Here is a 25855-nt window from a genome sequence, read left to right as displayed (position 1 = left end):
AGGAAAAAAAAGACGACTTCATATTCAAGACTTGGGCCCAACAGTAGTTCCCTTATACCACCCCCAAAAAAATGTATCGATGAATCTATTACAAAAGTAAAATAAGCTGGGTCTTCTCATAAGTATGTAAATGCTATAGTGGTGACTGAACTGATTTAAAAAATAAATAAATAAGGATTATATTGTTTAAAATTAGAAGTTTAAGTATTTAGTTTTAAGTAAGTATTTGTTGCCGGGGCCAAATACCTTATATTTCAGAAAAATGCATACGTGCTTTAGCCAGTTCACAAAAAGTGCATGAACGGCTTTTTGCAAAGGCGTAAATACTGGCTCTCCTCTTCTTCAGTGATCAGTGGGTGTCAAACATAAAGTTGTGCAGCGCCACCTTGTGTACCGAGGTATTTCTGCTTTTCAATAAGCGCCATCTACTGTCAGGGAGTGAATATGCACTTTCATTCCACACATTGCCCACGTTAACATGATTGTGAACCAAAAACAAATTAATTAAAACCCACGTCGAAAAACAAACCATTTACCATGCTGCAAAAAAAGTTGCTACGTGAACCGGGCTTAAAGCTGCTCCTTCAGGTTTTCCTCCTCGGGCAAGTCCTCAAGACATATCTTGCGGGTTTCTTAGTAACAAGAAAAGCTGCATTTCTTGGTCTTATTAACTTCAAGATTTTATTAAGGTAACTATAAATGGCTAGAAAAAAAAAAGTTTGATATGCCCTTCATTAATAAATACAACAGTTGTAATTATTGGCAAATTGTTGTAGTGTGGTTTAAGTAAAGAATAAAGCCCTTCAGAATGTGGTGTTCTTGAAAAGAAATCATCTTCAGGGTGGTAATGCCATCACACCACCCCACTGTGGATTATTTTCCCATTACAGAACATCCCAAAGTGTTTTATTCCTTACTTAAACCAATAAACCTCAATACCTCAAATACTGAAATGCTACTACATTTAACGTAACGACTCTTTCCCAACATACATCCTTTAAATCTTCTGCTCACATTCGTTGTAAACCTGCAGATGTGATAAATTCTTAAAAGAAAAAGCTTAATGCATTTGGCCCAAAGCAGTGTGGCAAATCTGTGGTTTTTGTCTCCAAGAGCCCTTTAGATCATACTCTCAAAGAGAGACAATAATTTTATTTTGGTCTTCAGGCCTTTTCAACACCTTTGGAAAAAAAAATGAACCATTTTATCTACAATAGGAGAAGTACCATGCTAAGTGGCTGAGAACAAAGGCAGTTAAAAAAAAAAAAAAGTTTTAAAAAAAATAATAGGTATAGATTGTGTGATGGGCCTTGTCCTCATTACTCCAGCTTATTCCTCTGTATGCGAGTACCTAGTCCTGCCCTTGAGCTGAAACTTTCTAAAGCTGCTCTTATTTCCCTAGATAGCTATTCACTCTTTTTTTTTTTTTTTTTAAACAAGCAGTCATCATTTTAGACACTGTCTCTCTGGATGCATTATTATTATTCTTTATGGTTTCTGTGACCAGCATTCCTGCAATTTGTGCATCCAGCAAAAGTGGGAACTCAAACTTCAGTAATATGTTAGATATATAGGTATTACAAGAAAAAAAGAAAAAAAAAAAAAAAAGACTAGTCATTTCAAAATGACCGTTTTTACCAATTGAAGGTCCATTAACCTACTGACCTTATTAACACTTGGCTCGTTAAGACCTTGTGTACTTAATGTATAAAGAGTGAAAGTGTCCTTGATTATATTGAATGCAAATACATTGTATTGGAAATAAACATTATATAGATTCTAAGAACACTTAATTAAAAACTTTGTTTCAAATGAAGCTGTGTGTAAGCAAAAGGTGTGAATAGATTAAATCTCTGAACAGCTAAAGTTTATACTTAAGACAAACAGGTTTATGTTGGTCAAATGAGCAAAATACCCATTTAATAGGTTTGACTTAATATTCAGTAGACATGCTTCTACCAATAAAATAAAATAAAAAATAAAAAGACTACAGTTCAACAGCAGATATTAACTACATCCTTTTTCAGCATTTTAAGCAGAAACGAAGTAAAAATGAGTACTTTATTGACGTACTGACTGTTTCATAAAACAATCCGAAATTCTTAAAATTGACCAATAAGACCTAATTGTATGATGTACCTAACTGCAAAAGAAATTTAAATAAGAATTTACTAAGGTAATTTTAACTAAAAAGAAATAAAACAAATAACTTTACTGCAGTAATACAAAGCCATAATATAAAAAAAAAAAAAAAAATCTTGACAAATTGCTTCATTACATTGTTTTCTAGTTGTCTAAATGTTGCATTTTATTTTTCCCTCTAGCAGGAACAGGTTTGCATGTAGTACAAAGTTTGCAAAACAATATCAGCCTTTTTTTAAAAGCATTATACTCGTTAGAGGAACTTAAAGTGCCCCTGAAAACAATTGCTGTTTGAGATTTGTCCCTTTGTATTAGGGCCACTGAAATATTTGAGGGGGTAAAAAATTGGTTTTAATTTTAGAATTTGTCACTTCCAGGAAAATTATCCAAAACCCTTCCATCCATCTTCTATACCACTTATCCTATACAGGGTCGCGGTGAGCCTGGAGCCTATCGCAGGGGAATCGGGGCACAAGGAAGGGGTAACACCATGGACAGGGTGCCGACCCATCACATGGCACAATCGCACACATTCACACACTACAGACAATTTGGAAATGCCAATCAGCCTACAGCACACGTCTTTGGACTGGGGAGGAAATGCAAGCACTATGCGCACAGATCAGAAGCAGGATTTGAACCCCCAACCCCAGAGGTCAAAGGCAAAGGTGCTAACCACCAAGCCACCTTGCCCCCCGGATCAAAAATATTTTACACTTCATATCTAGGGTCAAACTTTTCCATGTCCTGCCCCTGGAGGGGGGTCTTGCTCTATAGTTTGTTAGCAATAAACATATGCTGTGTCCCAATTCACCTACTATCCGTCCTAAATAGTATCCAATATTAGAATTAGCGTGTCCCAAATCATAGCATATTGAAAGGAGTATCCCAAAAAGGCACCCAGATGGTCTACGACTTCAGACAGATTTTCAAAGTGTGGATCTGTGGACACTTTCAGCTAATACTGCCAACAACTCCTTGCACGAGGGATGAATTTTGTTAATGGTTGCTTCGCCGAATACAACCTGTAAACATGGCAGACGAGTGTAACGCATTTAGAGAGGTGCAAATGAAATGTAAATGAAATTATATTAGGACTTATGAAGAAAAGCTGAAATGCAACGAGGAGTCTTTACAGTGAAAGTGTGCGTAACTAGGCAACAACGTTCTTCTGTCACGTGTTCGTATGTCCCAATACTTGCATACTCTTACTACACAATAAAAATAAAAAAAATGTTCTTTTTCTTCACAAAAAGAGTACACACTTTTAGTGTATAGTACAAGTAGGTGAATTGGGACGCAGCACGTGTTCATCAGTACATTTTTTGCTGTAAGTATTACCACTTCCCTTGGTTGAGGGGGGAAAAAAGAAAAAATGGTTGGCAATTATTCCTTTCTGAAGAGGCCAGAATTTGCACATGGTCATGGTTATGTGAGGCACTTCTCAAAGGTGTTTTACCAGCGTGAGGCTGTTCAGTAGTGGAATGTGTCGCTTCCTCGGAATGAGTGAGAACACCGTTCCATCTTTAAGCACCGTCAGGGCTTCTCCATCTCTTCGTTGTTCTCTATAATGTAGCTAGGTTGCTAACTTAGTGTCAGGTTTGTTTAGTTTCTGTGGGGGTGTGGCATATCTACAATTCTATTGGGTATTGTGCAAGTCAGTCAAGCACATCCAGTTTCAGAAGGTAGTGTGTGAATGCGTGGAAACAAAATCACAGCTAAGAAGCCATTTCACGGGGACCCAACTCCGTTTATTTTTTACTTCCCCAGTTATTCATTTCGTTCTCACCCACAACCTCATTTAAATGTCTTCTCACCCTAAAATGCATGTAATTAACCTTTGAACACCACCTGCAGATCATCAGACTGCACACACAACTCCTATTTGAAACCTTAGTAAAATACAGTGTCACAGAGGTTCCCAACCCTGATCCTGGAGAACTGATATTTTGTTGTTTTCCCTGCTCGAACACACTTGATTCAACTAATCTAATAATTAGGTCTTTCCAGAGTCATCATAGCAGAGGTGAAGGAATGATAAAAATCAGAACTAGAAGACAGCTAAATGAAGAAAAAGTCACTCAGAAAACTGACGAGTATAGAAAGTAAATAGAAGAAAATGGAAAAAAAATAACTGAACAACTGCACTGCAAAATAAGTGTAAAAAAAAAAAGAAAAAAAACATTTGTCAAACACAATACAAAAACATGAACACAATGCTGAATGATAAGGAAGAGAATAAATCATTTAATACTATACATGAAAGAAAATGTAAAAGGCTGATAGGAGAAAAGAAACAACCCAGAGTACAGACAGAGGGGGGAAGATTTCAGGAGTCTGGAAACAAAACTGGGGGAAAATAGACTATGCAAACATTTAGAGCAGAACAGCAAGAATGAAAAGAAAAAAAAAAAAAAGGTGAAAGAGGGAATAGGAAAGCAGAGGAACTATCCACAGACAGTGAGAATGAATGAGGAATAATGAGCAAATGGCAAAAAAAAAAAATTGTCTGGGTGTGGGGAGTAGTGCCAGAAGAGAGACTCTGGATGATTTCATTACCTCAAAATATGGATTGTAATTTTTGGAGCATATTTCATTAGGAGGAAAATGTCAATCTCAGTTAGAGCCGAGCGCTGGCTGCTGAGCTTTCTGCTGAGAGCGAGGGGAGATGGAGAGGAAGCGATGTTCATTTCAGCACACTTCTGTAAATGGGAAATTTTCTGTTTCATTTCAGAGGAAGGCAGAAACATACTCTTTTTTAAGCGAGGTGATGCCTTGCTCTAATGAAGGTGTCCAGAATCATATTAGACATTTGAGACATAAAATATGTGCTGTGTAAGAGCCTGTCCAACGTGGATGACCAGTACAGATATGCTACAAACTATAGATTCTATGAACAACATAAAGACAGAATAATAATAAGTTCTACAGGAGGTATAGATCACTTTCCCTCCTCTATCTAAATGAAAGCATATGTTTTAAGAACAATTCTGCCTCATGGTCAGACGTACATGCTGCCAATGAGGAATACAAGTTCTCAATTATTTTTTTAATATAGGGTAATTTACTAATGTACACGAAATCTACAAGGGCAGATGAATGGATTGAATTGGTTTAATTTGAATCTTAACCTCAAACAGCTCAGTGTCAACTTAATATGTTCTCTATATACAGTGCCATCCACCAATATTAGGACCCATGGTAAATATGAGCAAAGAAGGCTGTGGAAAAGTTTGTCTAACCTTTTGATCTTCTCGTAAAAAAAAAAAAAAGAAATAATTCACAAAAACACTCTGCTCTTATGGATAAACAATTGCAAACAGGTTTATCCTTTACCCTATCTCTCTCGCATTCATATATATATATATATATATATATATATATATATATATATATATATATATATATATATATATATATATATAGATATATATATATATACACACACACACACACACACACAATTAAATATAGGTGTGCAACAATTATTGGGAAAATATATTTCAAGTGGATTTCCACTTGATATTTACATTTTAGTACGCCTGGGTGACTAGGAACAGGAAATTGTTCAACCATGACTTATAAATATGAGGTAGCACATAGGCAAAATTCCCATAGTCATTCATAACAATGGGTAACACCAAGGAATATACCTGGATGTGCGGCAAAAGGTTGTTGAGCTGCACAAAATGGGAAGAGGCTATAAGAAAATAGCACAAGCATTGAAAATCCCCATTTCCACCATCAGGGCAATAATTAAGAAGTTCCAGTCAACTGGAGATGTTATGAATCAAACCTGGAAGAGGACATGTGTCTTTATGTGTACTGTCTCAACACACTGAAGAGGATGGTTTGAGTGGCTTAAAAAATAAAACCTCCAAGGATCACAGCTGGGGGAACTGCAGAAGTTATTTGTGTCTTGGGGTCAGAAAGTCTCCAAAAATACAATTCGAAGTCCCCTACATAAGATGTTTGGAAGGGTTTCAAGAAAAAATTTAAAAAGCCTCTACTCTCATCCAAAAACAAACTCAAGCGTCTTCAGTTTGCCAGACACTATTGGAACTTCAAATGGGGTCGGGTTCTATGGTCAGATGAAACCAAAACAGAGCTTTTAAGCAAAAAACACCAGAGGTGGTAGCCATATGGAAAAGTACCTCATGCCCACGATTAAATATGGTGGTGGCTTTTTCCATGTTTTGGGGCTGTTCTTCTGCCAGAGGACCTGGACATTTTATTAGGATACATGGCATCATATATCAACAAATATTAAATGAAAACCTGACCACCTCTGCCAGAAAGCTTTAAATGAGTGATGGTTGGATCTATCAGCAGGACAATGATCCAAACCATACATCAAAATCAACACAAAAATGGTTTAATGACCACAAAATCCACCAGCATGGACCTAGAAATTTGAAGGATCTGGAGAGATTTTGTATGGAGGAATGGTCTCAGATCCCTTGCCATGTATTCTCCAACCTCATCAGGCATTATAGGAGAAAACTCAGCTGTTATCTTGGCAAAGAGAGGTAGCACAAAAATATTGACTAAAAGGGCACCAATAATTGTTGCGCACATTTAACACAGATTATTTATTACTATTTAAGGGTATTTGTGAATTGTTTTAACAAAAGATCAAAAGGTTAAAGAATATTTGAATAGTTGAATTATATTCATGAAGAAATCTGTGCTGAGAGCAAATCTCATGAGAGCACTGAGACACATGCACTTCCTTTTTTTTTTCCCAGTGTCTACATCCTCCTCGCAAGTCAAGGTACAATTAACAGCACCATGCGCACATTTGTAATGCCAAGTTTAAATGGCATAACATCTTAATTATAACATTCAGCACAAGGAGATTATTGCTAACACCAGATAAAACAAACAACCAACAGAGAGCTAAACAAAGTCCATGACTGTTTAAAACTAAGCCGGTTACTCTTTTTGGTACCAGTACCACGTACTCATACGCGATTTGAAAAATGCTCTCTCGACTGGCTGCAAAAAGTACGAGAACCCCTACACTCGAGTATAATCGGGTCAATTTGGAGGCTGATTCGCCCTTCCCAACGGTCACAAAATATGTCCCAATTTCAGTCTGGTTTTAAATGATGGCTTTCCCAGATTATCCTGTGGTGTGAGGGATGTAAAATCCAAATATTACCCCTCCAATTTACTCACAGTCCGGGTATGAAACAACCGGTGGTGTGGCTGGGACACCAGCTATCTTGCGATCTTTAACATTGCGTGAAAGAACAACACCCAATGACAGCAAAGTTGAAAGGACATCAGTTTTTGCTTGTTTTGATCAGAAGTCACAATTGTTCATGAGAACTTCTGCAAGACTTCAGGTTCTGATAGTCAGGATCATAAAACCAGAAAACTAGTCCTGCAACAACTAATCGATAATTAAAATAATGGACAATGAATTTCATTATGGATTAGTCGGATCTGTGACTGTGGATAACCCCGTCAATGACGTCACTTCACGACGGTGAAAAACACATTTCTATGAATAAAACCAATCTGAAAATCAGCGGAGGTCACAGAGTGAGCTGCTGCTGCAGGAAAAGTGCACGATCCAGATCGTCCAAAACATGAGAATGTTTTATATTAAGCGCTTCAAACAAACTCGTAAGTGTAAGAACGTGGCTTGTCGTGTCAGATGCTGTGACAGATGCGTGTGCTGTTTAATGTGTTCCAGACATGTTTTCTTCAGTGCAGAAATGACATTTTTACCTTTATATCCTTATCTGTAAGTGTTAGAAATTCACACCAGTATTTCCATTTTACATAAAGACTCGTCCTGACAGTGAGCGAGTCACCGTTACACTTCACTGAATGAACACGAGCCCACGCATACACGTCAAACAGCGTGCAGTAGAAAGGAAGTGCAATAACTCTGACTAAACTATTTATTTTGATCAGGTATGTTTTAAGCTATATTTAGAAACTAAAGTAATTGTGTTTTTATGAGAGCAGTAACTAACGGGGTTAGAACATGTAATTGTTTATAAATGTAAAAATTGTCGTACATTTACAGAATAAAGAAACATGTTACTGTGTTCAGAGGGGTGAATGTGTGTTATTGCAGAACATTCAACCTCTCACCAGTTAACACTTAGTTTGTGCTTTTGTTTTTCTTTTTTTTTTTTAGCATTTTAATAGTGATTTATCTTCTGTTTTAAAGCTTGTCGACAATCAGTTTTTTGTTTTCAAAATATAATATTTTTAAAAATCCTTTTCAGTGTGTATAATATAGCCCATAGATAAATTTAATACCTTTTTCATAGTCTTCAGTTTGCTCAGGGTTTGAAGGAGAACATCAGAATGTGAAAGTTGTTTTTCGAAAAAACACAGGAAATAAAAATTGGCCTTTTAATCAAAACTAATCGATTAATTGAAGAAATAGTCTACAGTTTAAGCGATCAAAATTGTTAGTCGCATCCCTACAGAAAATAAAATACTAATCCCTCTCATCGTTCAGCTAGTACACCAGAGTTGTTAATACTGCAGTAATTGAACCAAACAGACTTGAGAAAATATTCACTGCAAAACTTTTCCTAGAGTTTAGTTCTCAGCATTTGTTGTAGCTTGCTCAAACCAATCTAGAAAAGATTGACAACTTTTCAGTTTTTTTTTGTCCTTTCACATAAAAGGTGTTATTGAGCGTGTATGTACCCATAACCAGAATAAAACGATTACTAAATAAAAATGAAGACTACGGTGCCATGCCTAAGAAATTAAACATTTCCCATATTTTTCCACTACCTTATTCCATTTAAAAATCAGTGGCTCGTCAGGAAACTCCACACGGAGCCACTTTGGCCTTTCAACGTATGCAGACACATTGAGGTATTCTCAAATGTCTGCAAAGGGAACAGCAAATCTTGTAGAAATATTTTCTTAGCCCATGGTAAGGCAAAAGGTTTCCTATTTGGTCAAGGCACAAGCAATAAAAGCAACATTAAGAGACGAGGTGAAACGTGGAACTGCTGGAGGCGGCTTTGGGTGCACCGAGGAGCAGTTTAGAGGTCACACTTGTGTAATTCATAAAGCCAGACATGGTAGGCACATACAGAGGGACGCTGCCGGTTAGTCAGTGTCGTACCCAGAAGACTCAGGTTCCAACCTTTCTTTTATAAGAAGACACAATTGTGTGCATACTGGATTTAAAAGAAAAGTTCAAGCACACGAAATCGGTCTTGGGTATTGAATTCCGCTGCTTGCTTGCTTGCTTTAATTGTGTTGCACTTTTCACGACATCATTACAAGGTGGAAAAGGTTTACTGCCTCATGAACTACTTGCTGACAGCGGAATGGGAAACTAGGATAAGAGAGCAGTCCTTCACTACAGGGAGTCCAGATAGTATCTAGGGTTTTACAAAATGACTTTGAATGAACTTGCAGAAATATTTAGAGTTTGAGTCAGAGTCATCCGGGGGCCCTGTGAAAATAGGATATGAAGAGAACCAACAAGGAGGAGACATGGAATATAAGGGGCCTGCTTCCACCCTAACAAACTGTAGTGTGGCCGAGTTGAGCCGTCTCATTAGCTCTAGAAAGGCTCTTAAACATTGGTGGATAACTCTACCGAGACACAAGAAACAAAAATCACAGACAGACATGGACCGCAAGAGCGACTAGGTTCATCTCAGCACAATGGCATTTTCGTGGCCGTGTCCTGGCGTGCCTCCAGAGGCTTTGTGCAAACTGGAAGCAATGCCAAGGACACCGCTGGAATACCAATGCACCAAGTGTGTAACAGCATCACATCCCCAGACGTCTTGCTTGCACATTGCCATGAAGCACAAGCCAGCTCCAGCATTAGCAGCAGCAGCTCAGCAAATAATATGATTATAAATGGGGCTCCTGTGGGAGGAAAAGCAGGATGCTGTGCTCGACAATGGAGCAGTGTGTACGCAGGCTGCCCTTTACAGACTTCAGCTCACCACTACATGCTGATCAACCAAACACTCTGCGTGTCCAAAAAGTGCAGACAGAGGAGAAAGCAGTTGTTCACATTAAAGGGCTCTTTATTGTTAAATGAGAGCTTGTTACTGTTTCTTTATAACCTAACACCTAGCCTAGTGCAGACCAGAGGGGAGGGGAAAAAAAGAAAATCACGATCTAATCACGAGCCGCATTCACACCCGATGAGAAGCGTGTCACACAAACCAGATGAGACAAGCTTGTCTCGCCAGCCATCTGGCTGAGAAAACAATATTTCCTCATTCCCTGTCTAATAAAGATGGACGCGAGATGGCTGTTTTGCAGCCTGTGTGTGCGCGCATGCGAGGTGGTGTGCATTAGCAGGCAGTGTGACAGATGAAGGGCTCAGGGGCATGCAGGTACACTCCAGACATGCCCATCCTAACTGCTCCATGTGCTCATGCTCAAACAATCTCATTCACATACAGTGTCTTTTTCTGGAACACGGAATGTCGTATACTGACTGCTGACTAGCGTTGAGAGCCTTCAAACAATCACATGTTTTTCAAGCAATATGTTTCACTGATGGTGAGCCAGACTTCACAACTAAACAGACTTTCAAAGTAATGAAGGATAAAAAGAAACTGATTGAAATAAACTCTGCTTCTACAGTGGGAACAAATCCTTTATTAAGGTTCCAACATATATCTTGGACATAAGGAATAAAACATGATGAGGTGTGCTGTTCTAGGAAAATAATCCACGCTGGGTGGTGTGACTAGGCAAAACACATAATTGGGGGGGGGTACCGCCTCAAAGTAGTTCATTTTACCGTAATACTAGGACCCCAAGTATTTTCTTCCTCTTCCACTACAGTGATTGGCCAACAATTATTTATTTATTTATTTACTAAGGAATGATGCATCATGCATTTTAACCATTTACAGTTACATTTAATGTAGAATGGCCACAAGACAAGTTTCAGTTCCTGTTATTACTATATTACAGAAGCTATGGGCCTGGTTTTAGGTCTTTTGAAAGAAGGGATGTTACCAAGTTACAGACTCTCCCCTGGCAGAAAACTTGTTACATTCCTACAGGAACCTAAGGCGAGAGCAAGGACAAAAGAAAAATTACAATTGTTTGCTGGTTGGTTGGTTTGCTTGTTTGTTGGTTGGGGAGGGGGCATGGTTACTTAGTGGTTAGCACATTTACCCAACACCTCTGTGGTTGGGGGTTTGAATCCTGACTGCGCTCTGTGTGCGTGAAGCTTGCATGCTCTCCACCTCAGGGGTTTCCTCCAGGTACTCAGGTTTACTCCCCCATATCCTGAGATTGGCATCTCAACATTGTCCATAAATGAGTATGTGAATGCGTGTACAATTGTGCCCTGCGATGTATCCCAGGGGATTCGCCTAGTGGTCAGAATCCCTTGAGATTGGCTCCACCATGACCCTGTGTAGGATAAGCATTATGGAAACTGGATAGACGGAAGGGTTCTTGATGGCAGTGGATATGAGAATGACTGGAGGTTAAGAAGTTTTGAAAATTTCACACAAAAATGCAAGACTTGCACTCACCATCAAACACTTGGACAATCAATGAACCAGGACAAACAGGAAAGCTAGCTCATGCGCTGACACTGGAGTCTCCTTCCATATATGTTACATAAACAGGTACTTTATTGTTAATCTCTATTATGAAATTAGATTAGATTGTGTGGAACCCCCCAGAAATCCCTGTGAATGAGTTGTTACTATAGAAAGATATTAAAATGAGTGCATTAATTTAAACCTGCGATTTGAATCATTGTCAGAGCTCTGCTGTTACTGAAAATTAAAATCAACACCTTATGACCAATCAGATTCCAGAATTCAAAACACATCACTTTAAATGTGCATTACAAACAGACCTTTACCACGAGTGCACTCAAGATAATTACGTTCAGTTTAAAGATGCTGATGATGACAAGGATGAGGATAAAGACAAAGCCAGTGCTTGGTGTTCACGATCAAAAGCGCGCGCACACACACACACTCAGCAGATGGAACGAGCCCTGCCAAGAACTAAAGCAGCTATTCATCATTTCATAGCCAAGCCCTAATAAAAGCTCTAACATGCACAGATGGAGTCCAGGATTTTAAACAGCATTTGACAGGGAACATTACAGGGAGCCGAGGCAAGATGGTGCTGCCGATGTCTAACTGCTACCCTGACAGTCATGGTGCTGTCTCCACTTCATTCCCTCTTTCTCTCAGCAACTGTCTCACACCCACAAAACATCCATCACAAGAAAAACAGCCTTCCATTACACTCTAGATCTCCAAACAGGACCCTTTCAGCCCCTATTCGCTACACTTATTTACTCAGCTGTTCCATTTACCCATTATAGCCTTAGTTACCCTTTCATAACTAAAACCTCTGCCACTCCAGACATACCCTGCCTTGCACCATACCACATTTCTGAGAGCAAGAGAGATAGGGGGACTCTCTCTCTTCCCTTCCCACTGCCTGATTTTCATATCAGACGCTGCTGTTCCACTCCTGTCTCCTCGAACACGTATCTTACGCAACATTTCTAGGCTGTACTGAAACATGGGAGGACTGGAGCCTTGCTCAAAACACCTATACAAGCGCTAAGAGCATCATGTCTTTTTTTATCTCTCTGCCACTTCCTCCTGGCTTTTCTCTTTCCTTATACCTACCACCCAGGTTCCTGTACTGACCTGCATGAAACATTCATCCCACATTTCAGCCATCTGGCCGCTAAGGCCATTTATTGATTCGTCAACATTTATCCATAATTCAGCACACAGTCTATTTTAATGCTCGTGCCAACACCTGCCAGAGGATCCCAACCACACTCGTATCATTTTCCTCGCAGTCTTTCAATCCCTTCTTATATCTTTTTATAAATCTATGCAAATCTGATGTATCTGTGCTTCTCTGCACAGGTGGGTACGAGTCCCATTGTTTAATATCTGATAAGGGTAGGATCTAACAACATATTCCGAGCACACCGAATGTTGATTTAAAAAAATAAATCAAATAAATAAAAAGAAAGGCTGCTCTGGGAAGAGCGTGTTATTGGAGTGTCTAGCTGCTGAGCAGGCTGAATGTGGGTAATTGGTCGGACAGCACTTTGTTAGAAGCCAGGGGCCTATGAACAAGGTGCTCTAAAAATAGTATAGCCAGAATCTCGCCATCAGGAGCAGTCAGAGACCGGAGATAATTCTATACCATACTCATAACAAGGCTCTTTGAGTGGCATTGAAGCAGGGAGTCACCCCAGGGGCCACATGGGAAGCTTCTGGGCCATGAACTGGCACACAAACAAGGTAAAGTAGTTCTAAAGTATTTTACTTTAATGTAAATGCATGATTGTACAGGGTGCAATACACATGTTTCTAGGAGCTGTAATGAAACTTGTATTACAAACATGCTTGTTGCCAGTCACGTTTTAAACAACTCCAACCGTTTTATTATGGTTTAAACACTCCTTGAGCGGCAGACAAAAACAAAAAGGTACAAAATGGCATTTAGATAAGCAACAGCTCCATGTCCTCAAAAAGTATCCTCAGGTTGTGTCCACATTAATGCAGATTTTTTAAAAACTATGTTTTGGCCTTCCATCCATACAGAGTGTCTGGTGTAAACAGCTTACAGAACGCTCCCTAGTAGATCAATTTGAAAACCAAGTTTTCGCATTGTAGTGTGGACTGAAAACATTCAAACACTTTAGTCATGTGACATGGTCACATGACCCATTCAACTCAAAACAAAGATGGCGGACGATGTCATACTGCTGTTTTTGTGCCTGCTATCCAGTTTGATAGCGTTAAAAGATTGTCACTTTGTACAACCTTCAGATTCACTTTTAAATAAACGCCTGACAGAAATGAAGCAGGCCAAAGCTTCTTACAATTTTACACATGCTCGGTATAGGGATGCAAGCCTTTTCAGACGTTTCAGTGTGAACAAGCAAGGAAAACCTTCGAAAGCACCACTGTAGACAGAGCGTTTTAAAAGAAAAATGCAGTTTTCAAATCTATCCGGATTAACGTAGACGTAGCCTAAGCCTTTCTATGCAGCTCAAATCAAATCAATACGGTAAAAGGAATTTTTCAGCATAATTTATTTCAGAAAAACAAATCTTTTTTGGGTGGTGGTGGTATTGACTGTTTTTAGAGCTAAAAATTAGCTCTACTACTTAACAGCTTTTTTGAAATGGCCTCACGTTTATAATGGAAGTTTAAAGGCAGTTGTTGAATTTCACCAATAAGCTTTTAAAATGTGTGACTGCATCATGCAAAGACAAAACTAAAAGTGGTATTAGGATGAGAGACAAGCAAACGTCAAACAATTTTACCCAACTTTCCAACAATATAGCAATATTTATTTATTTTATACAGGTTTTATGTAATTTCCTTATGGTTAGTGGTATATATGCATACTGTAATGAGCCTGAAACTGAGGCATGAACTTGCTTGTATGTCTATGTTGGTAAACCATAACCACAAATTCCTCAAAAAAAAAAAACAAAGTCTCATATTTACAACTTATTTCACAAATTCACAGGAAAATTCATGAAATTTCACACAAGCATTAACTGACTTTCCAAACAACTGCCTTAAGACTCTTGTTAAAAGGGGTAAACAGGTGTTCCGTTTACAGGGAACCATGCAGAAACTGTTCATTTCATACACCATGTCATCGATTTCAACCCTCTTCAAATAGCACTGATGGAGCTTGACTTCATGCTTTAGTTCACTATCCTGCTGCACCAGAGTGTATGGCAGGCTGCTGAAGATAACTATACTGGTTCCTGCAGTACTATACTGGTCCTCAAAGCATAATACTTCCAACCGACTGAACTGCTGCCTTGTAAATATACATGAACTTCACCAGCTCAGAGTACATAAACTCTTAATGATAAGCCCAAGTTTAAGATTCAGTTCTTCACTCTGTAAAACCCTCCTTTCAGCAGCAGTCCATGTCTTATGGTTTTTAGCCCACGCAAGCCACTCAACCACGTTTTGATGCGTAAATTCATGTTTCCGAGCTAAACAAGCCATCAGCTCTGCATCCCAAACGTTATGCTCTGCTGAAGCAGACACATCCTCATGAGACTTTCAGCTGTGCTTTTATATTCTGTTCTACATGCTGGAGATCCTTATATACACCTACCAGATTTTGTTATTGATCTGCCAGATCTTTTCTTCTTTCCAGAAGCCTTTTCAATACAGCTTATAGATATTTTCCTTAGCGTAATAGCAGCTTGCTTCCCCCCCCCCACATCTGCCCCCCCCCACACACACACACACGCCCCTCCCCCCCCCCCACACAGGCTGACTTTTGCTTTCAGTGATGACAGCTCAGTGTCTTAAGGGTTTACACTATATAATTCAGTCCTATTTTGCCATCGCAAAAAAAAAAAATACATTTTTAAAGGCACATTGAGAGGAGATTGGTGAGCTTTGCCAGTATAGTGCAATTGTGACCCAAGCCAGTTGAAAAAGTTCTGCCCGAAATTGTGACTTCAGCAGAAACGCTCATTTAAAAAGACCTACAGGAGAACAGCATGGGAGGACACGAAACTTACAAGACAGCTACAAATAGAGCCGTGGCAATGGCGAAACAAGGGAAAATACTGACTTGCTCACTTGCAAAGCTATCACACATACTAATGGAGAAAAACATTATTACTTCAAGCTCACTTTGGAAAATAGACATTCCATGTTGTCCATTACCCAGCCACAAACAACTCCCAACATTTGTTTTTGTATCTTTTAGAACTCGTTTTCTCTAGACATAACATTTCCACAGAAGCCCTAAGAGGCCATGATTATTTTTTTTGTTCCCTCTCTTGTTTTGTCCTGATCTCCACATAAAAAGTTGTTCTCTTGCAATCCTGACGTAACCAAGTTGCTTTCTCACAATGTAATTTTATCACGAGAAAATCTCATGCCTTGGGACTGGTGTTGCATGCACGTTGGCGTCTTGGCCATCGCCAGGACACTAATGTGGAGGTTTTTAAACGTGAAATATTTCGGCTTGAGTGAATTCCTGGACAAAATAAAAGCGAATTGGTTCATCCATTGTACTGCGGGAATGCACTAATTTTTTCCAGAACAATAAAAACAATCATCCTTGGCCTCTTAGGGCTTCTGTACACTTCTAACATTACACTGCGGCTTGTTTTTGTTTACATGACCCCGTTTTCGGCACTAGCTCTGCTCATTCAGGCCGAATGTTGACCAGCAGAACGTAATTTTCTTTAATCACATCTCTAGCCTTAGGGAATCTTAATCGTATAATTGGACATTGAGAACTATGACAAAATTTTATTTAGTTAAGATCACAGTGTAAAACATGCTGTAGTGTTTTCCACTACAGTTCTACGTTTTTGCATTTAAAGCTGCGGTATCGTTTTTGGTTAAAAACAAACAAAAATCAATTATTGAGCAAGTACATTAAAAAAAAAAACTTGCATGGCCTTTGACGTCACCACGTCTGTGTGGTTAAGTGACATCTGTAAACAGAAAGAAGAGCCAGCTACTACATCGTGTGTGTGTGGGGGGTGCTGAGGATGGTGGAGTGTTTGTAGCTTGCCCTTACAAGAGATTCTTAGAGTTTAAACTTGTCGTTTAAGATGGCTGCTTTTAATCTGGATCGATCTAAACTCAATCAACCAATCAAGTTCTAAATGCAGTTTTGTGTTCCAAACAGAGATGGCGATAGAGAGGCAGAAGTTCAGTACTGCAGCTTTAAGAAATGGTTGCTGACACACCCTAATGGAACGCTTTATTAAAATGCACCTATTATGGTTTTTAAACGTGCCTAATTTTCTTTTAGAGGTTTCATACAATAGGTTTACATGCAACCAAGGTCAAACACTTTCATTTCCTCAATTTACACTGCAGCATTACCTTTCCCGTGTATACAACACAAAACCATCCATTTGGAACACTTGGTAGAAAATATACATAAATAATTAAATCATACTTATAGGTTGTGATTCAGAAGCACAAGATGGTCCAAATAAAGTGGGTCCAGTGCCAACTGTAATGAATAATCGTTTCACAAATCCTGCATTTACTTCAGCTAGATTTGAAAAGCAGTCGTCAGTGAAATGACGGAAACACAAACGAACGTCGGAGTTGAACTGCTGTAGTATCGCTTTAAAATGAATTCCAACCATTGACACTTTACATCCTCATCATTTGGGAGTCCATGCAAAGTGGTTTTGCAGCACAGAAAACATCTAGACATGAACCTAACTCTTTCAGGTTGCAACCTCAAATGTAGTGTCTGAGGGCGGGTCAAATTACATGTTTGCGAGCAGCCGACGAAGACCAGTGGCGGGTTTTTGTTACAAACCTACATAGGTTTGTACAGAAAGTAAATCCTGAATTACCAACGACTCGTCTCAGCTGTTCAGAATCAGTTCCTTCTTTTGGGAGTCAATAACCCCATTTGTCATGCGCTTTGATTCTTGAAACTTTGTAGGCTTTTTACATTCACAAATAGCTCTATAACACACTACATGAAAGGTACAGTAATATCTGAAAAAGCATAACAGGTGCACTTTAAAAGGCATTTGCACTTAACTTGAGGGTACGGTAAAGCTTGTAAATAATAGACTCTGTGCTAGTATCAACTGCAAGTCAAATACTTGCAATGTTGTGCGTTACAAGTGCCTAATTACAGAACAACAAAAATGACAGTGACGAGTGCTCCACTTTCCCCAAGCTGACCCCACTCCATCTGTTGAAACTATAAATGCCTCATGAGGAAAAGGGCAACGCTGAGCAGTTGTTACAGCTCCGGTTGGAAGTCATTTTCAGGTATGAAGAACGTAAAGAAGCCGGAGACCACAGCTCTCAGTCAAAAGTTGTTACCCAAGACACTTTAATGACTATAGCAGAGTTTGTGTTTGTATTAATGCATTTAATTAGATCACCAAACTTTATTACATTATGTTAACGACAATTGTTAAGCTTATTGATAGCTTATGTATGTATAAATTTGCCCATCCCTGTCCATATGTATTCACAACACACTCCTGCCACACATGACTGGAGAGGCAGATAGCTGTGCCTACCTCTATTCTCCCTGTGTCCGGCTGGAAGCCCCGTGCGGGATCCTCAGTGGTCACACGGCACTGTATGGCAGAGCCATTGATCTTGATTTTATCCTGCTTCAGACCCAGCTCGGGCAGGCTGCGGCCTTCACACACCCGCAGCTGTGCATGCACCAAGTCCACACTGCCATAGAGAGACAGAAAGAGGGACACACACACACGTTATTTCATTTAAAATCTTACTATCTGGTGTCACCTACAAGAAGACTGGTTCTCCCGTTACCCTTCCTTGAGTCTGGTTCCTCTCAAGGTTTCTTGTGGTCTTAAGGAGCTTTTCCTTGCCACAATCACCTCTGGCTTGCTCATTAGGGATAAATCTTATGAGCAGCTTTGTGACAATGTCCATTGTTAAAAGAACTATATAAATAAAATGTAATTAACTTAGTCATTTACAAACTACCTTCTATATGAAGTCAGAGTTTGGGTGTAACGCATTACTTAAATTTTTCCTAACACAGTAATGTAAACTGTTTACATTTTAAATTTATGTAATCTGATTACAGTTACTGATGTCATTAACATTACTTGTGTTGCAAATGTATTGTTAAGAAAATATTAAAAGTAAACGCATTTTTAAAATAAATCACGTTTTCCCTGAAGATTTTTTCTTTATAATCATCTAATAATAATTTTCCACTTGGCGTTCATTCAGCATTACGTAACTGAACATTAGTAAAAGACGACCGCCTGTAATTTTATATTTTCATTGAACGGGACACAAATCAGACAGGGTTTACAGGAAAATACTCGTGTCTTATTGGCGGACAGTCTCAATTCTGCCTAACCCTAGCTCACAGTCAGTGTGAGGGAAAAATGGATATACGCAGATTTTTTTTTTTTTAATCAGTAAAAGGGTTGAAACTGATACAGTAACATCCTCTGATGCTGAGAAGGAAAACGAGGTGTGTAAATGTCTGTGTTCCAGTTTACATGAACATGATATGAGCAAATCATAAGGAAAAATAACATACTTTGCATGGCACTGTAGCAGCTATAGACCCATACAATGATAGCTTAGCTGTGCCTCCCCTTGACTAGCGACACCAAACTAACCTCGTTAGAAAAGTTTTATATTTTAATCGGTCTGGTAGTCCTACAAACAGTGACAACACCCGAGGTAAGTCTTATGGTATATCCAACTTTGTCTGATCATGTCATACATTGACACACACTAAAATTACTGAAAGAACTACAAGTTTCATTTTGTAGTGTATTTTTGTAGGTTTCATAGGATTTGAAAGTGAAGTAATTAGTAATGTAATCAAATTACAATATTAAACTAGTAATTAGTAATCTGTAGTGGATTACTTTTTTGAGTAACTACCCAACACTGGTAGTAATAAGAGTAATAGTATAGGTAGCTTTATATAGCATGTATAAAAATTAAAACCCAGGGGAAACTTCAAAAGCAATGCCAAACTAATAGGTTTTAAAGTCTTTTTAAAGTGTTCTATGGCCCGAAGGAAATGCCATAAATACAGAAATCAGACACTTCACACTCCATTTGGTTTCTGGAAATAACTAGGGTGCTGCTGTCAGCATTCTAGATGGCATATTTAAGAATCATGTCACTTAGATAAAGACATTTGAAAATGCGATGGAGTTTAAGATGTATTCTGAAAGTTAAGAGAAAAAGATCAAGACTCTTTGGGAAAAGTAGTTAAATGCACTGAAATTGGAGCAGTTTATTCTAGAGGTGCGCTTTGGGACCAGGATCCTGTGGGACCTCGCCACAACAGCGGTGCTTTTTACTTTCATGTAGATGGCTGGCAAATAACATGGAAGCATATAGGGTGCACATTTACTGCTTTTATTCGCTCATCTCCAGTATTAATTTTGTCATACTCCTGCTTGGGGATAACGTTGGCTTAAAATTCCTAATTTGCTTACAATTAAAGAAATCTAACCAAAATATAAACTAAACAGAACTTGAGCTCATCAGAAAATACTGCTGTCGGGTATAAATAACCGGAAGTGGGTGGGACTGGTCAAACTTTCAGTGGGAATGAGCGGGATTGGCCAACATTTCTTTGAAACCATGATTAAAATAACATGATTGGTGCGCTGGAGTGGCACAACACAAGATTTCCACTTTGCAAATTTAAATCTGTACGATACACAACCATCTGTGAACAGGAGTTCTAATGAACAAAATCTGCTGTGCTGTCTGGATGGGAGGATTGGCATACGATCTCTCCCCTGTCAATCAGAGCAACGCTAGCCTATCATCAGCACCTGCAAGCTCACGTACAAGGGAAGAGAGCAGACAGGGTTTTCCTCTGAGTGGGTTACGCTGCCCTGTGATGCAGCATGAGGAACAGTAAAAAGCTGCAGGAGCTGGCTTTGTGTCACAGAGGAAACATTTTAGCCTTCATCCTCCCAGTTAGTAGCTGTTGTGTGATATGGAAGGCTAGGCAATGGGTGAGAATTGGCAGATGACCAAATTGGGGAGAAAAATGGGTAAATATTTTTTTTTAATAAAGAGTTTCCATTGTGTATTGTACTTGACACAAAAGCATGTATAATCTTTTCAATGTCTGGAAAACATGCTGTGTATTTTGAAGGTACCGGCAGTAAGCCAGGTGAGGTGATGGTAAGCAAGTAAGACAGTAAGTTTCAGTAAGACAGTTTCAGCTGAAGACACCAAAAAACAGCAGTCAGGAAATGAAATACTACTGAGCAGACAAAAAAAAAAAAAATATCACTACAGACCACTTCCTCCTCTCACCTATAAGCCTTGTTCAGAAAGCCTATAAGCCTTGTTTTTGTTTTTTTTTTTCCCCCCTCAACAACAACCTCCTCTAATAAAATATGAGAGCCTGCTCCATTAACAGCGAGTTTCCAGCATCTTGTTTGGCAAAATTCTCACAATACTGAATAATAACTTAATTTAAAGAACAGTACAATCATGATCGAGTGACGCATGTGATTATAGGATGTGGCTTAACACCAGCTGTAGCTGTCATTGCACTGTAATAATCAATGAATTACTTCAGCTTGGAATGGGACTCATTATGATTGAATTTCTTTCGCCTTCTAATGAGATCTCTGAACACAGCGTGGAGACATGAGCCACAGCGGTCATTCTGCCAAAGGATCCATCATTTTATGATTGACAGAAGTAATTAAACATTCTCTGGATACCATCAGTGTACAAATGGTCAACAAATTTCAGTTAAAAAAGGTGACATCTGCTTGTTCATCCAGATGCCCGAAATGATCATGACACTTTTTAAAGTTTGTTAGAAATCAATATGGAAGGTATTTGGGGCTAGGATCCCCCCCACACACACTTTTCTATTCAATTAGGTCAACTTTTTTTTTTTTTTTTTTTAAAGAAGTGATATTCCTGCTACATAGCAGCAGTCCTCTTTTGCATACATGAGCTCTTAAATGCCCAAGATTGGCTAGTGTTGCTGTGATTGACAGGGGAAAGGGAGTATGGCTTCTCTCCACAATTTTGGTCCCTTGGCTCCCATCCACAGATGACTATGGCCTGGGCTAGGATTTCCTAAGGAACGGAAAAAGTAAAAATTACAAGTTAATGTAAACCCAACACAGTATGTATAGGCCCTATGCCATTCACACATCCTCCAATTCAAATAAATAATTCTGAAATCCTTGTGACATTCACACCAACATTGCGAGTGCTACAGGGAAGGGATGCAGTCATGCTCCAGTGGCTCCCTATTATACCAGTCTGACAGCCCCGCTCTCACTCTACAGCTCCTTTACCTGGCAGAGAAAACCACGGGACCCGAGAGAGACGAGTGAGACTGACAGAGCCACAAACAAAGAGGGAAAAGAAAAGGAAAAAAAAAAACACACAATACAGATACATACAGAGAGACAATGAGACTGGGATTATAATGTTCACAATTACTGCCTCAGGTTCACACTTTGATACAGACGATAACATGGCATCAATGCCAGGATCTGTGCTCACTTCAATAGTCATTTCTAGACCTCAACCTGTTTGTTGTAAAGAGCTCCACAGAGCATCAATGTGGATTTAAGCAAGTAGATCACTATTTTCACCTGATAGAATCCTATAAAACCAGTCAACATATCCCATAAACCAGTAGCTGCAGAAAACAAATAGAGAAGGAGCATTTAGTGGAGAAATCTGTGATTATTAATCGTTCTGAATTAGCATATATCCATGTCCTGATAGTGACGTGACGTATAACTGTTTCAAGCCATTTCATTACGAGTATCCATCAAGCTATCAAGGTGCTATGTTAGAAATCAACTGATGTATGAAAGTAGAGACGGCAAGGCAGGAAGACAGCAAACTCCTTTTTAAAGCTTATCTACAGACAAAACCAGGGAGACTGACATGGTTTATATACACAGTACTGTGCAAATGCACATGCAAAGAAATGCTATAGAGCAAAGATGCCTTCAAAAATAATGAAATTAAGTGTTACTCCATTTAAAAAAAAAACTAAAGAGCAGTAAACAGTAATAAATGCTATAAAGGCAATATTTGGTGTAACTACCCTTTGCTTTAAAATAAAATATATTTTAAAAAAGGCTCCAGTAGAATTAGTGCAGTTTTATAAGGAAATGAGCTGCAAGTTTTTGCTTCTTATTTTTGCAGCAATATCCAGTAACCATCATTATGTTTTTTTGGCTGAAAAGTGGTCTCTTACCACTTAATATGCTGCTTTCTTTACTGACATACAAACATTTTTCTGTAACATTTAATTTAGTGCTGGAAAACTGTTTGGAAATCTAAAATGGTTTTTGTACTAACTCCATGTAAAAGTCAGAAAATAAAAATCTAACCGTTTGTACTAAAAGGAAAAAAAAAGGGGGGGGGGCTAAATAAGACTTTTACACAGTACTGTATATGTTCAGAATAAGGACAATCCATATTCAACATCAAAACAGAGACAAGACATGTACAAGTCTGGGTGGTACATGATACTCAAAACAACAGGATATAAAATGGCATACTAATAAAGAACTAAAACACAGAGCAGGTGAATCCCAGACAGAAAACCAGATGACAGAACAGGAGCAAAGACAAACTGAAAACAAGGCAAAACAGACAAGCACCATTCATCGCCATGGGAACAATGAATGGAGACACCCTGACAGTATGACCGACTTGTACAATACATTAACTGATTCTTTTGTCTTTACATTGTTCCTTTGATATTACAGCTGAAATAAAAATCATAAACCATGATTCATAGGGTCATTGGATATTTAAAATAATCAAATAAATGTCAAAAACAAGAATTTTTAATTTAAAATGTTTTAACATGGATAATGCTACTTTCTACCCAATATTAAGAAGTTATAATTGATTATAATCATGATTTTGTCATCTAATCTAGTTCAATTTGTGGTAAATTTATTGGATCAGAAGCAGCAAATTGTTTCGGCACAATGGTAGGTCACGTCTCCTGCGAGTCCGATGCCTACAGTTTTGGTTCAGATATGATTAGACGTCATCTTGCGGGATTTGATGAAGCCCTGATGTGCTGATCTGTAATATTGGATTGAGGACAGAACACAGAAGTCAAAATTGCAAAACTCATCCCATCTCGTCGGAGTTTACCCTACTCCTTCATAACACGAAGCTATAATTTGATTAGCAATACACTCGAGGAAGTATGCAAAACGCTTCGAGCCATTTACATACTGATTACACATAGTTCTCACAAGACAGAAGAAGAAAGATAACAGAACAATGTTTAAACAGCTTCAAGGCAAAATTTAACAACTGCATCCTCCATCAACCTTCTGTCTCTGCTAAATGAACAACAAACTAACCAAATGTGTTACTGGGTGTGTGTATGCGCGCGCGCGCTCATGCCTGGCAGGTTAATGAAAAGGCAGAAAGAGGCAGGAAATAGCGTATCTTAAACCGATAAGACAGCAAGAGGAAGCAGAGGAGTTTTTCTTGTTTTCGCAGTTTATCAATAAATCAAGTTATGCTCCACTTTTTCTAGATAGAGTCAACAAATTTTAAGACTTCTTAAATTCACACACAGACCTGTCCTTTTGAAGTGCGTACGAGTTTTTTGTTATGTAAACAAACATTTCACACCATTGATTCTTAAATATCCTGTGATTGTGAAGTCTCTGGTGTGACTCCTTCACACTTGCACACATTCTTACCCGTCTCTACCTTCAACATGAAACCTACTGTGCAATGTATGAAATCATACAGACGTGCTTTCATACCACTTTGTGCCACCTCGGCAGGTGTAAATACATTGTTGAGAGAACCGGAATGGCTACAATAACTCCATCACTCTTAATGACCACGGTGAGCAGAAAAGCATTGAAACGTCAAGCCTCGAGGTGGATGGGCTACAACAGCAGACAGGCTCCACCTCTGTCAGCCAAGAACAGAAAGCTGGGGCTACAACAGGCACAAGCTGACCAAAACTAGACAGCTGAAAAGCGGGAAAAGGCCAGTCCACACCCACCTCAAGGCTTGATGTCAATTCCTCCATAACCAACAAAATTCCTGAATCATGGTAGCTTTATATGATACAGACTGCTGCAGGTAAAAAGTGGCAGGTAGTTTAATACCATGTAACTATAAACCTCTGGTACCTATAGTACTATAAATCATGTACAGCCTTTAAGATTATGGTAATTACTACAATTCTAAGTGGTGAAAGTGTGCACAGCTCCAGATTCAGTCATGACTGACAAATGCTAGTGCTTTATTAAATTCAAGTCAGTCATTGTTTTTGGTTTTTTTTTACTTTAAAAATGCCAACTTCTATGCACTGCGTTTCTGTCGTCACTAAAAAAATAAAATCTTAAGTGTTTAAAAAATTATTATTATTATTATTTTTTAAATGTACAGATGGTACTTTTAGTGAGTCTTCCAAATTATATACACCAATCATTCATAATATTAAAACCACTGACAGGTGAAGTGAATACCACTGATTCTCTCATTACAGTGGCACCTGTCAAGGGATGGGATATATTAGGCAGCAAGTGAACAATCAGTTCTTGATGTTGATATGTTAGAAGCAGCAAAATGGGCAAGTGTAAGGATCTGATTGACTTTGACAAGGACCAAATTGTGATGGCTAAACGACTGTCAGAGCATCTCCAGAACAGCAGGTTTTTTGGGGTGTTCTCTGGTATGCAGTGGTTAGTACCTACCAAATCTGGTCCAAGAAAGGACAACCAGTGAACGGGTCATGGGCACCCAAGGCTCACTGACGTGAACGGGGAACGAAGGCTAGCCCTCCTGGTCCAATCCCACAGAAGAGCTCCTGTAGCACAACTTGCTGAAGAAGTTAATGATGGCTATGATGGAAAGGGGTCAGAACACAGCACATTTCTGCCTGCTGTGTATGGGGCTGTGTAGCCACAGACCGGTCAGAGTGCCCATGCTGACCCCTGTCCAAGTGGCAAAAGCACCGACAATGGGCACGCGAGCATTAGAACTGGACCATGGAGCAAAGGAAGAAGGTGGCCTAGTCTAATGAATAACGCTTTCTTTTACATCATGTGGACGGCCACCAGGATGCACCTTAAGAAGGTAAGCTTGCAGAGGCAGTGTTCTGCTGGGAAATCTTGGGTCCTGGCATTCATGTGGATGTTACTTTGACATGTACCACATACCTAAACATTGCTGCAGACCAAGTACAC

The 25855-nt window shown here is 39.0% G+C and overlaps 1 protein-coding gene across 1 annotated transcript in view; it reads right to left on the bottom strand.

The window, feature by feature from the left end:
* pcxa (pyruvate carboxylase a) overlaps positions 1-25855 on the bottom strand; it is a 173017-nt gene that overhangs the window by 90480 nt on the left and 56682 nt on the right. Inside the window, exon 9 of the mRNA XM_053648815.1 lies at positions 18179-18341. Coding sequence (XP_053504790.1) covers positions 18179-18341 — 163 coding nt within the window. The remainder of the gene's footprint in view (positions 1-18178; positions 18342-25855) is intronic.

This window comes from Ictalurus furcatus, chromosome 18, assembly GCF_023375685.1.
Source record: "Ictalurus furcatus strain D&B chromosome 18, Billie_1.0, whole genome shotgun sequence".
Classification (NCBI taxonomy): domain Eukaryota; kingdom Metazoa; phylum Chordata; class Actinopteri; order Siluriformes; family Ictaluridae; genus Ictalurus; species Ictalurus furcatus.
The sequence above is the reverse complement of the archived record's forward strand: the minus strand, read 5'-3'. Positions and strand labels throughout refer to the sequence as shown.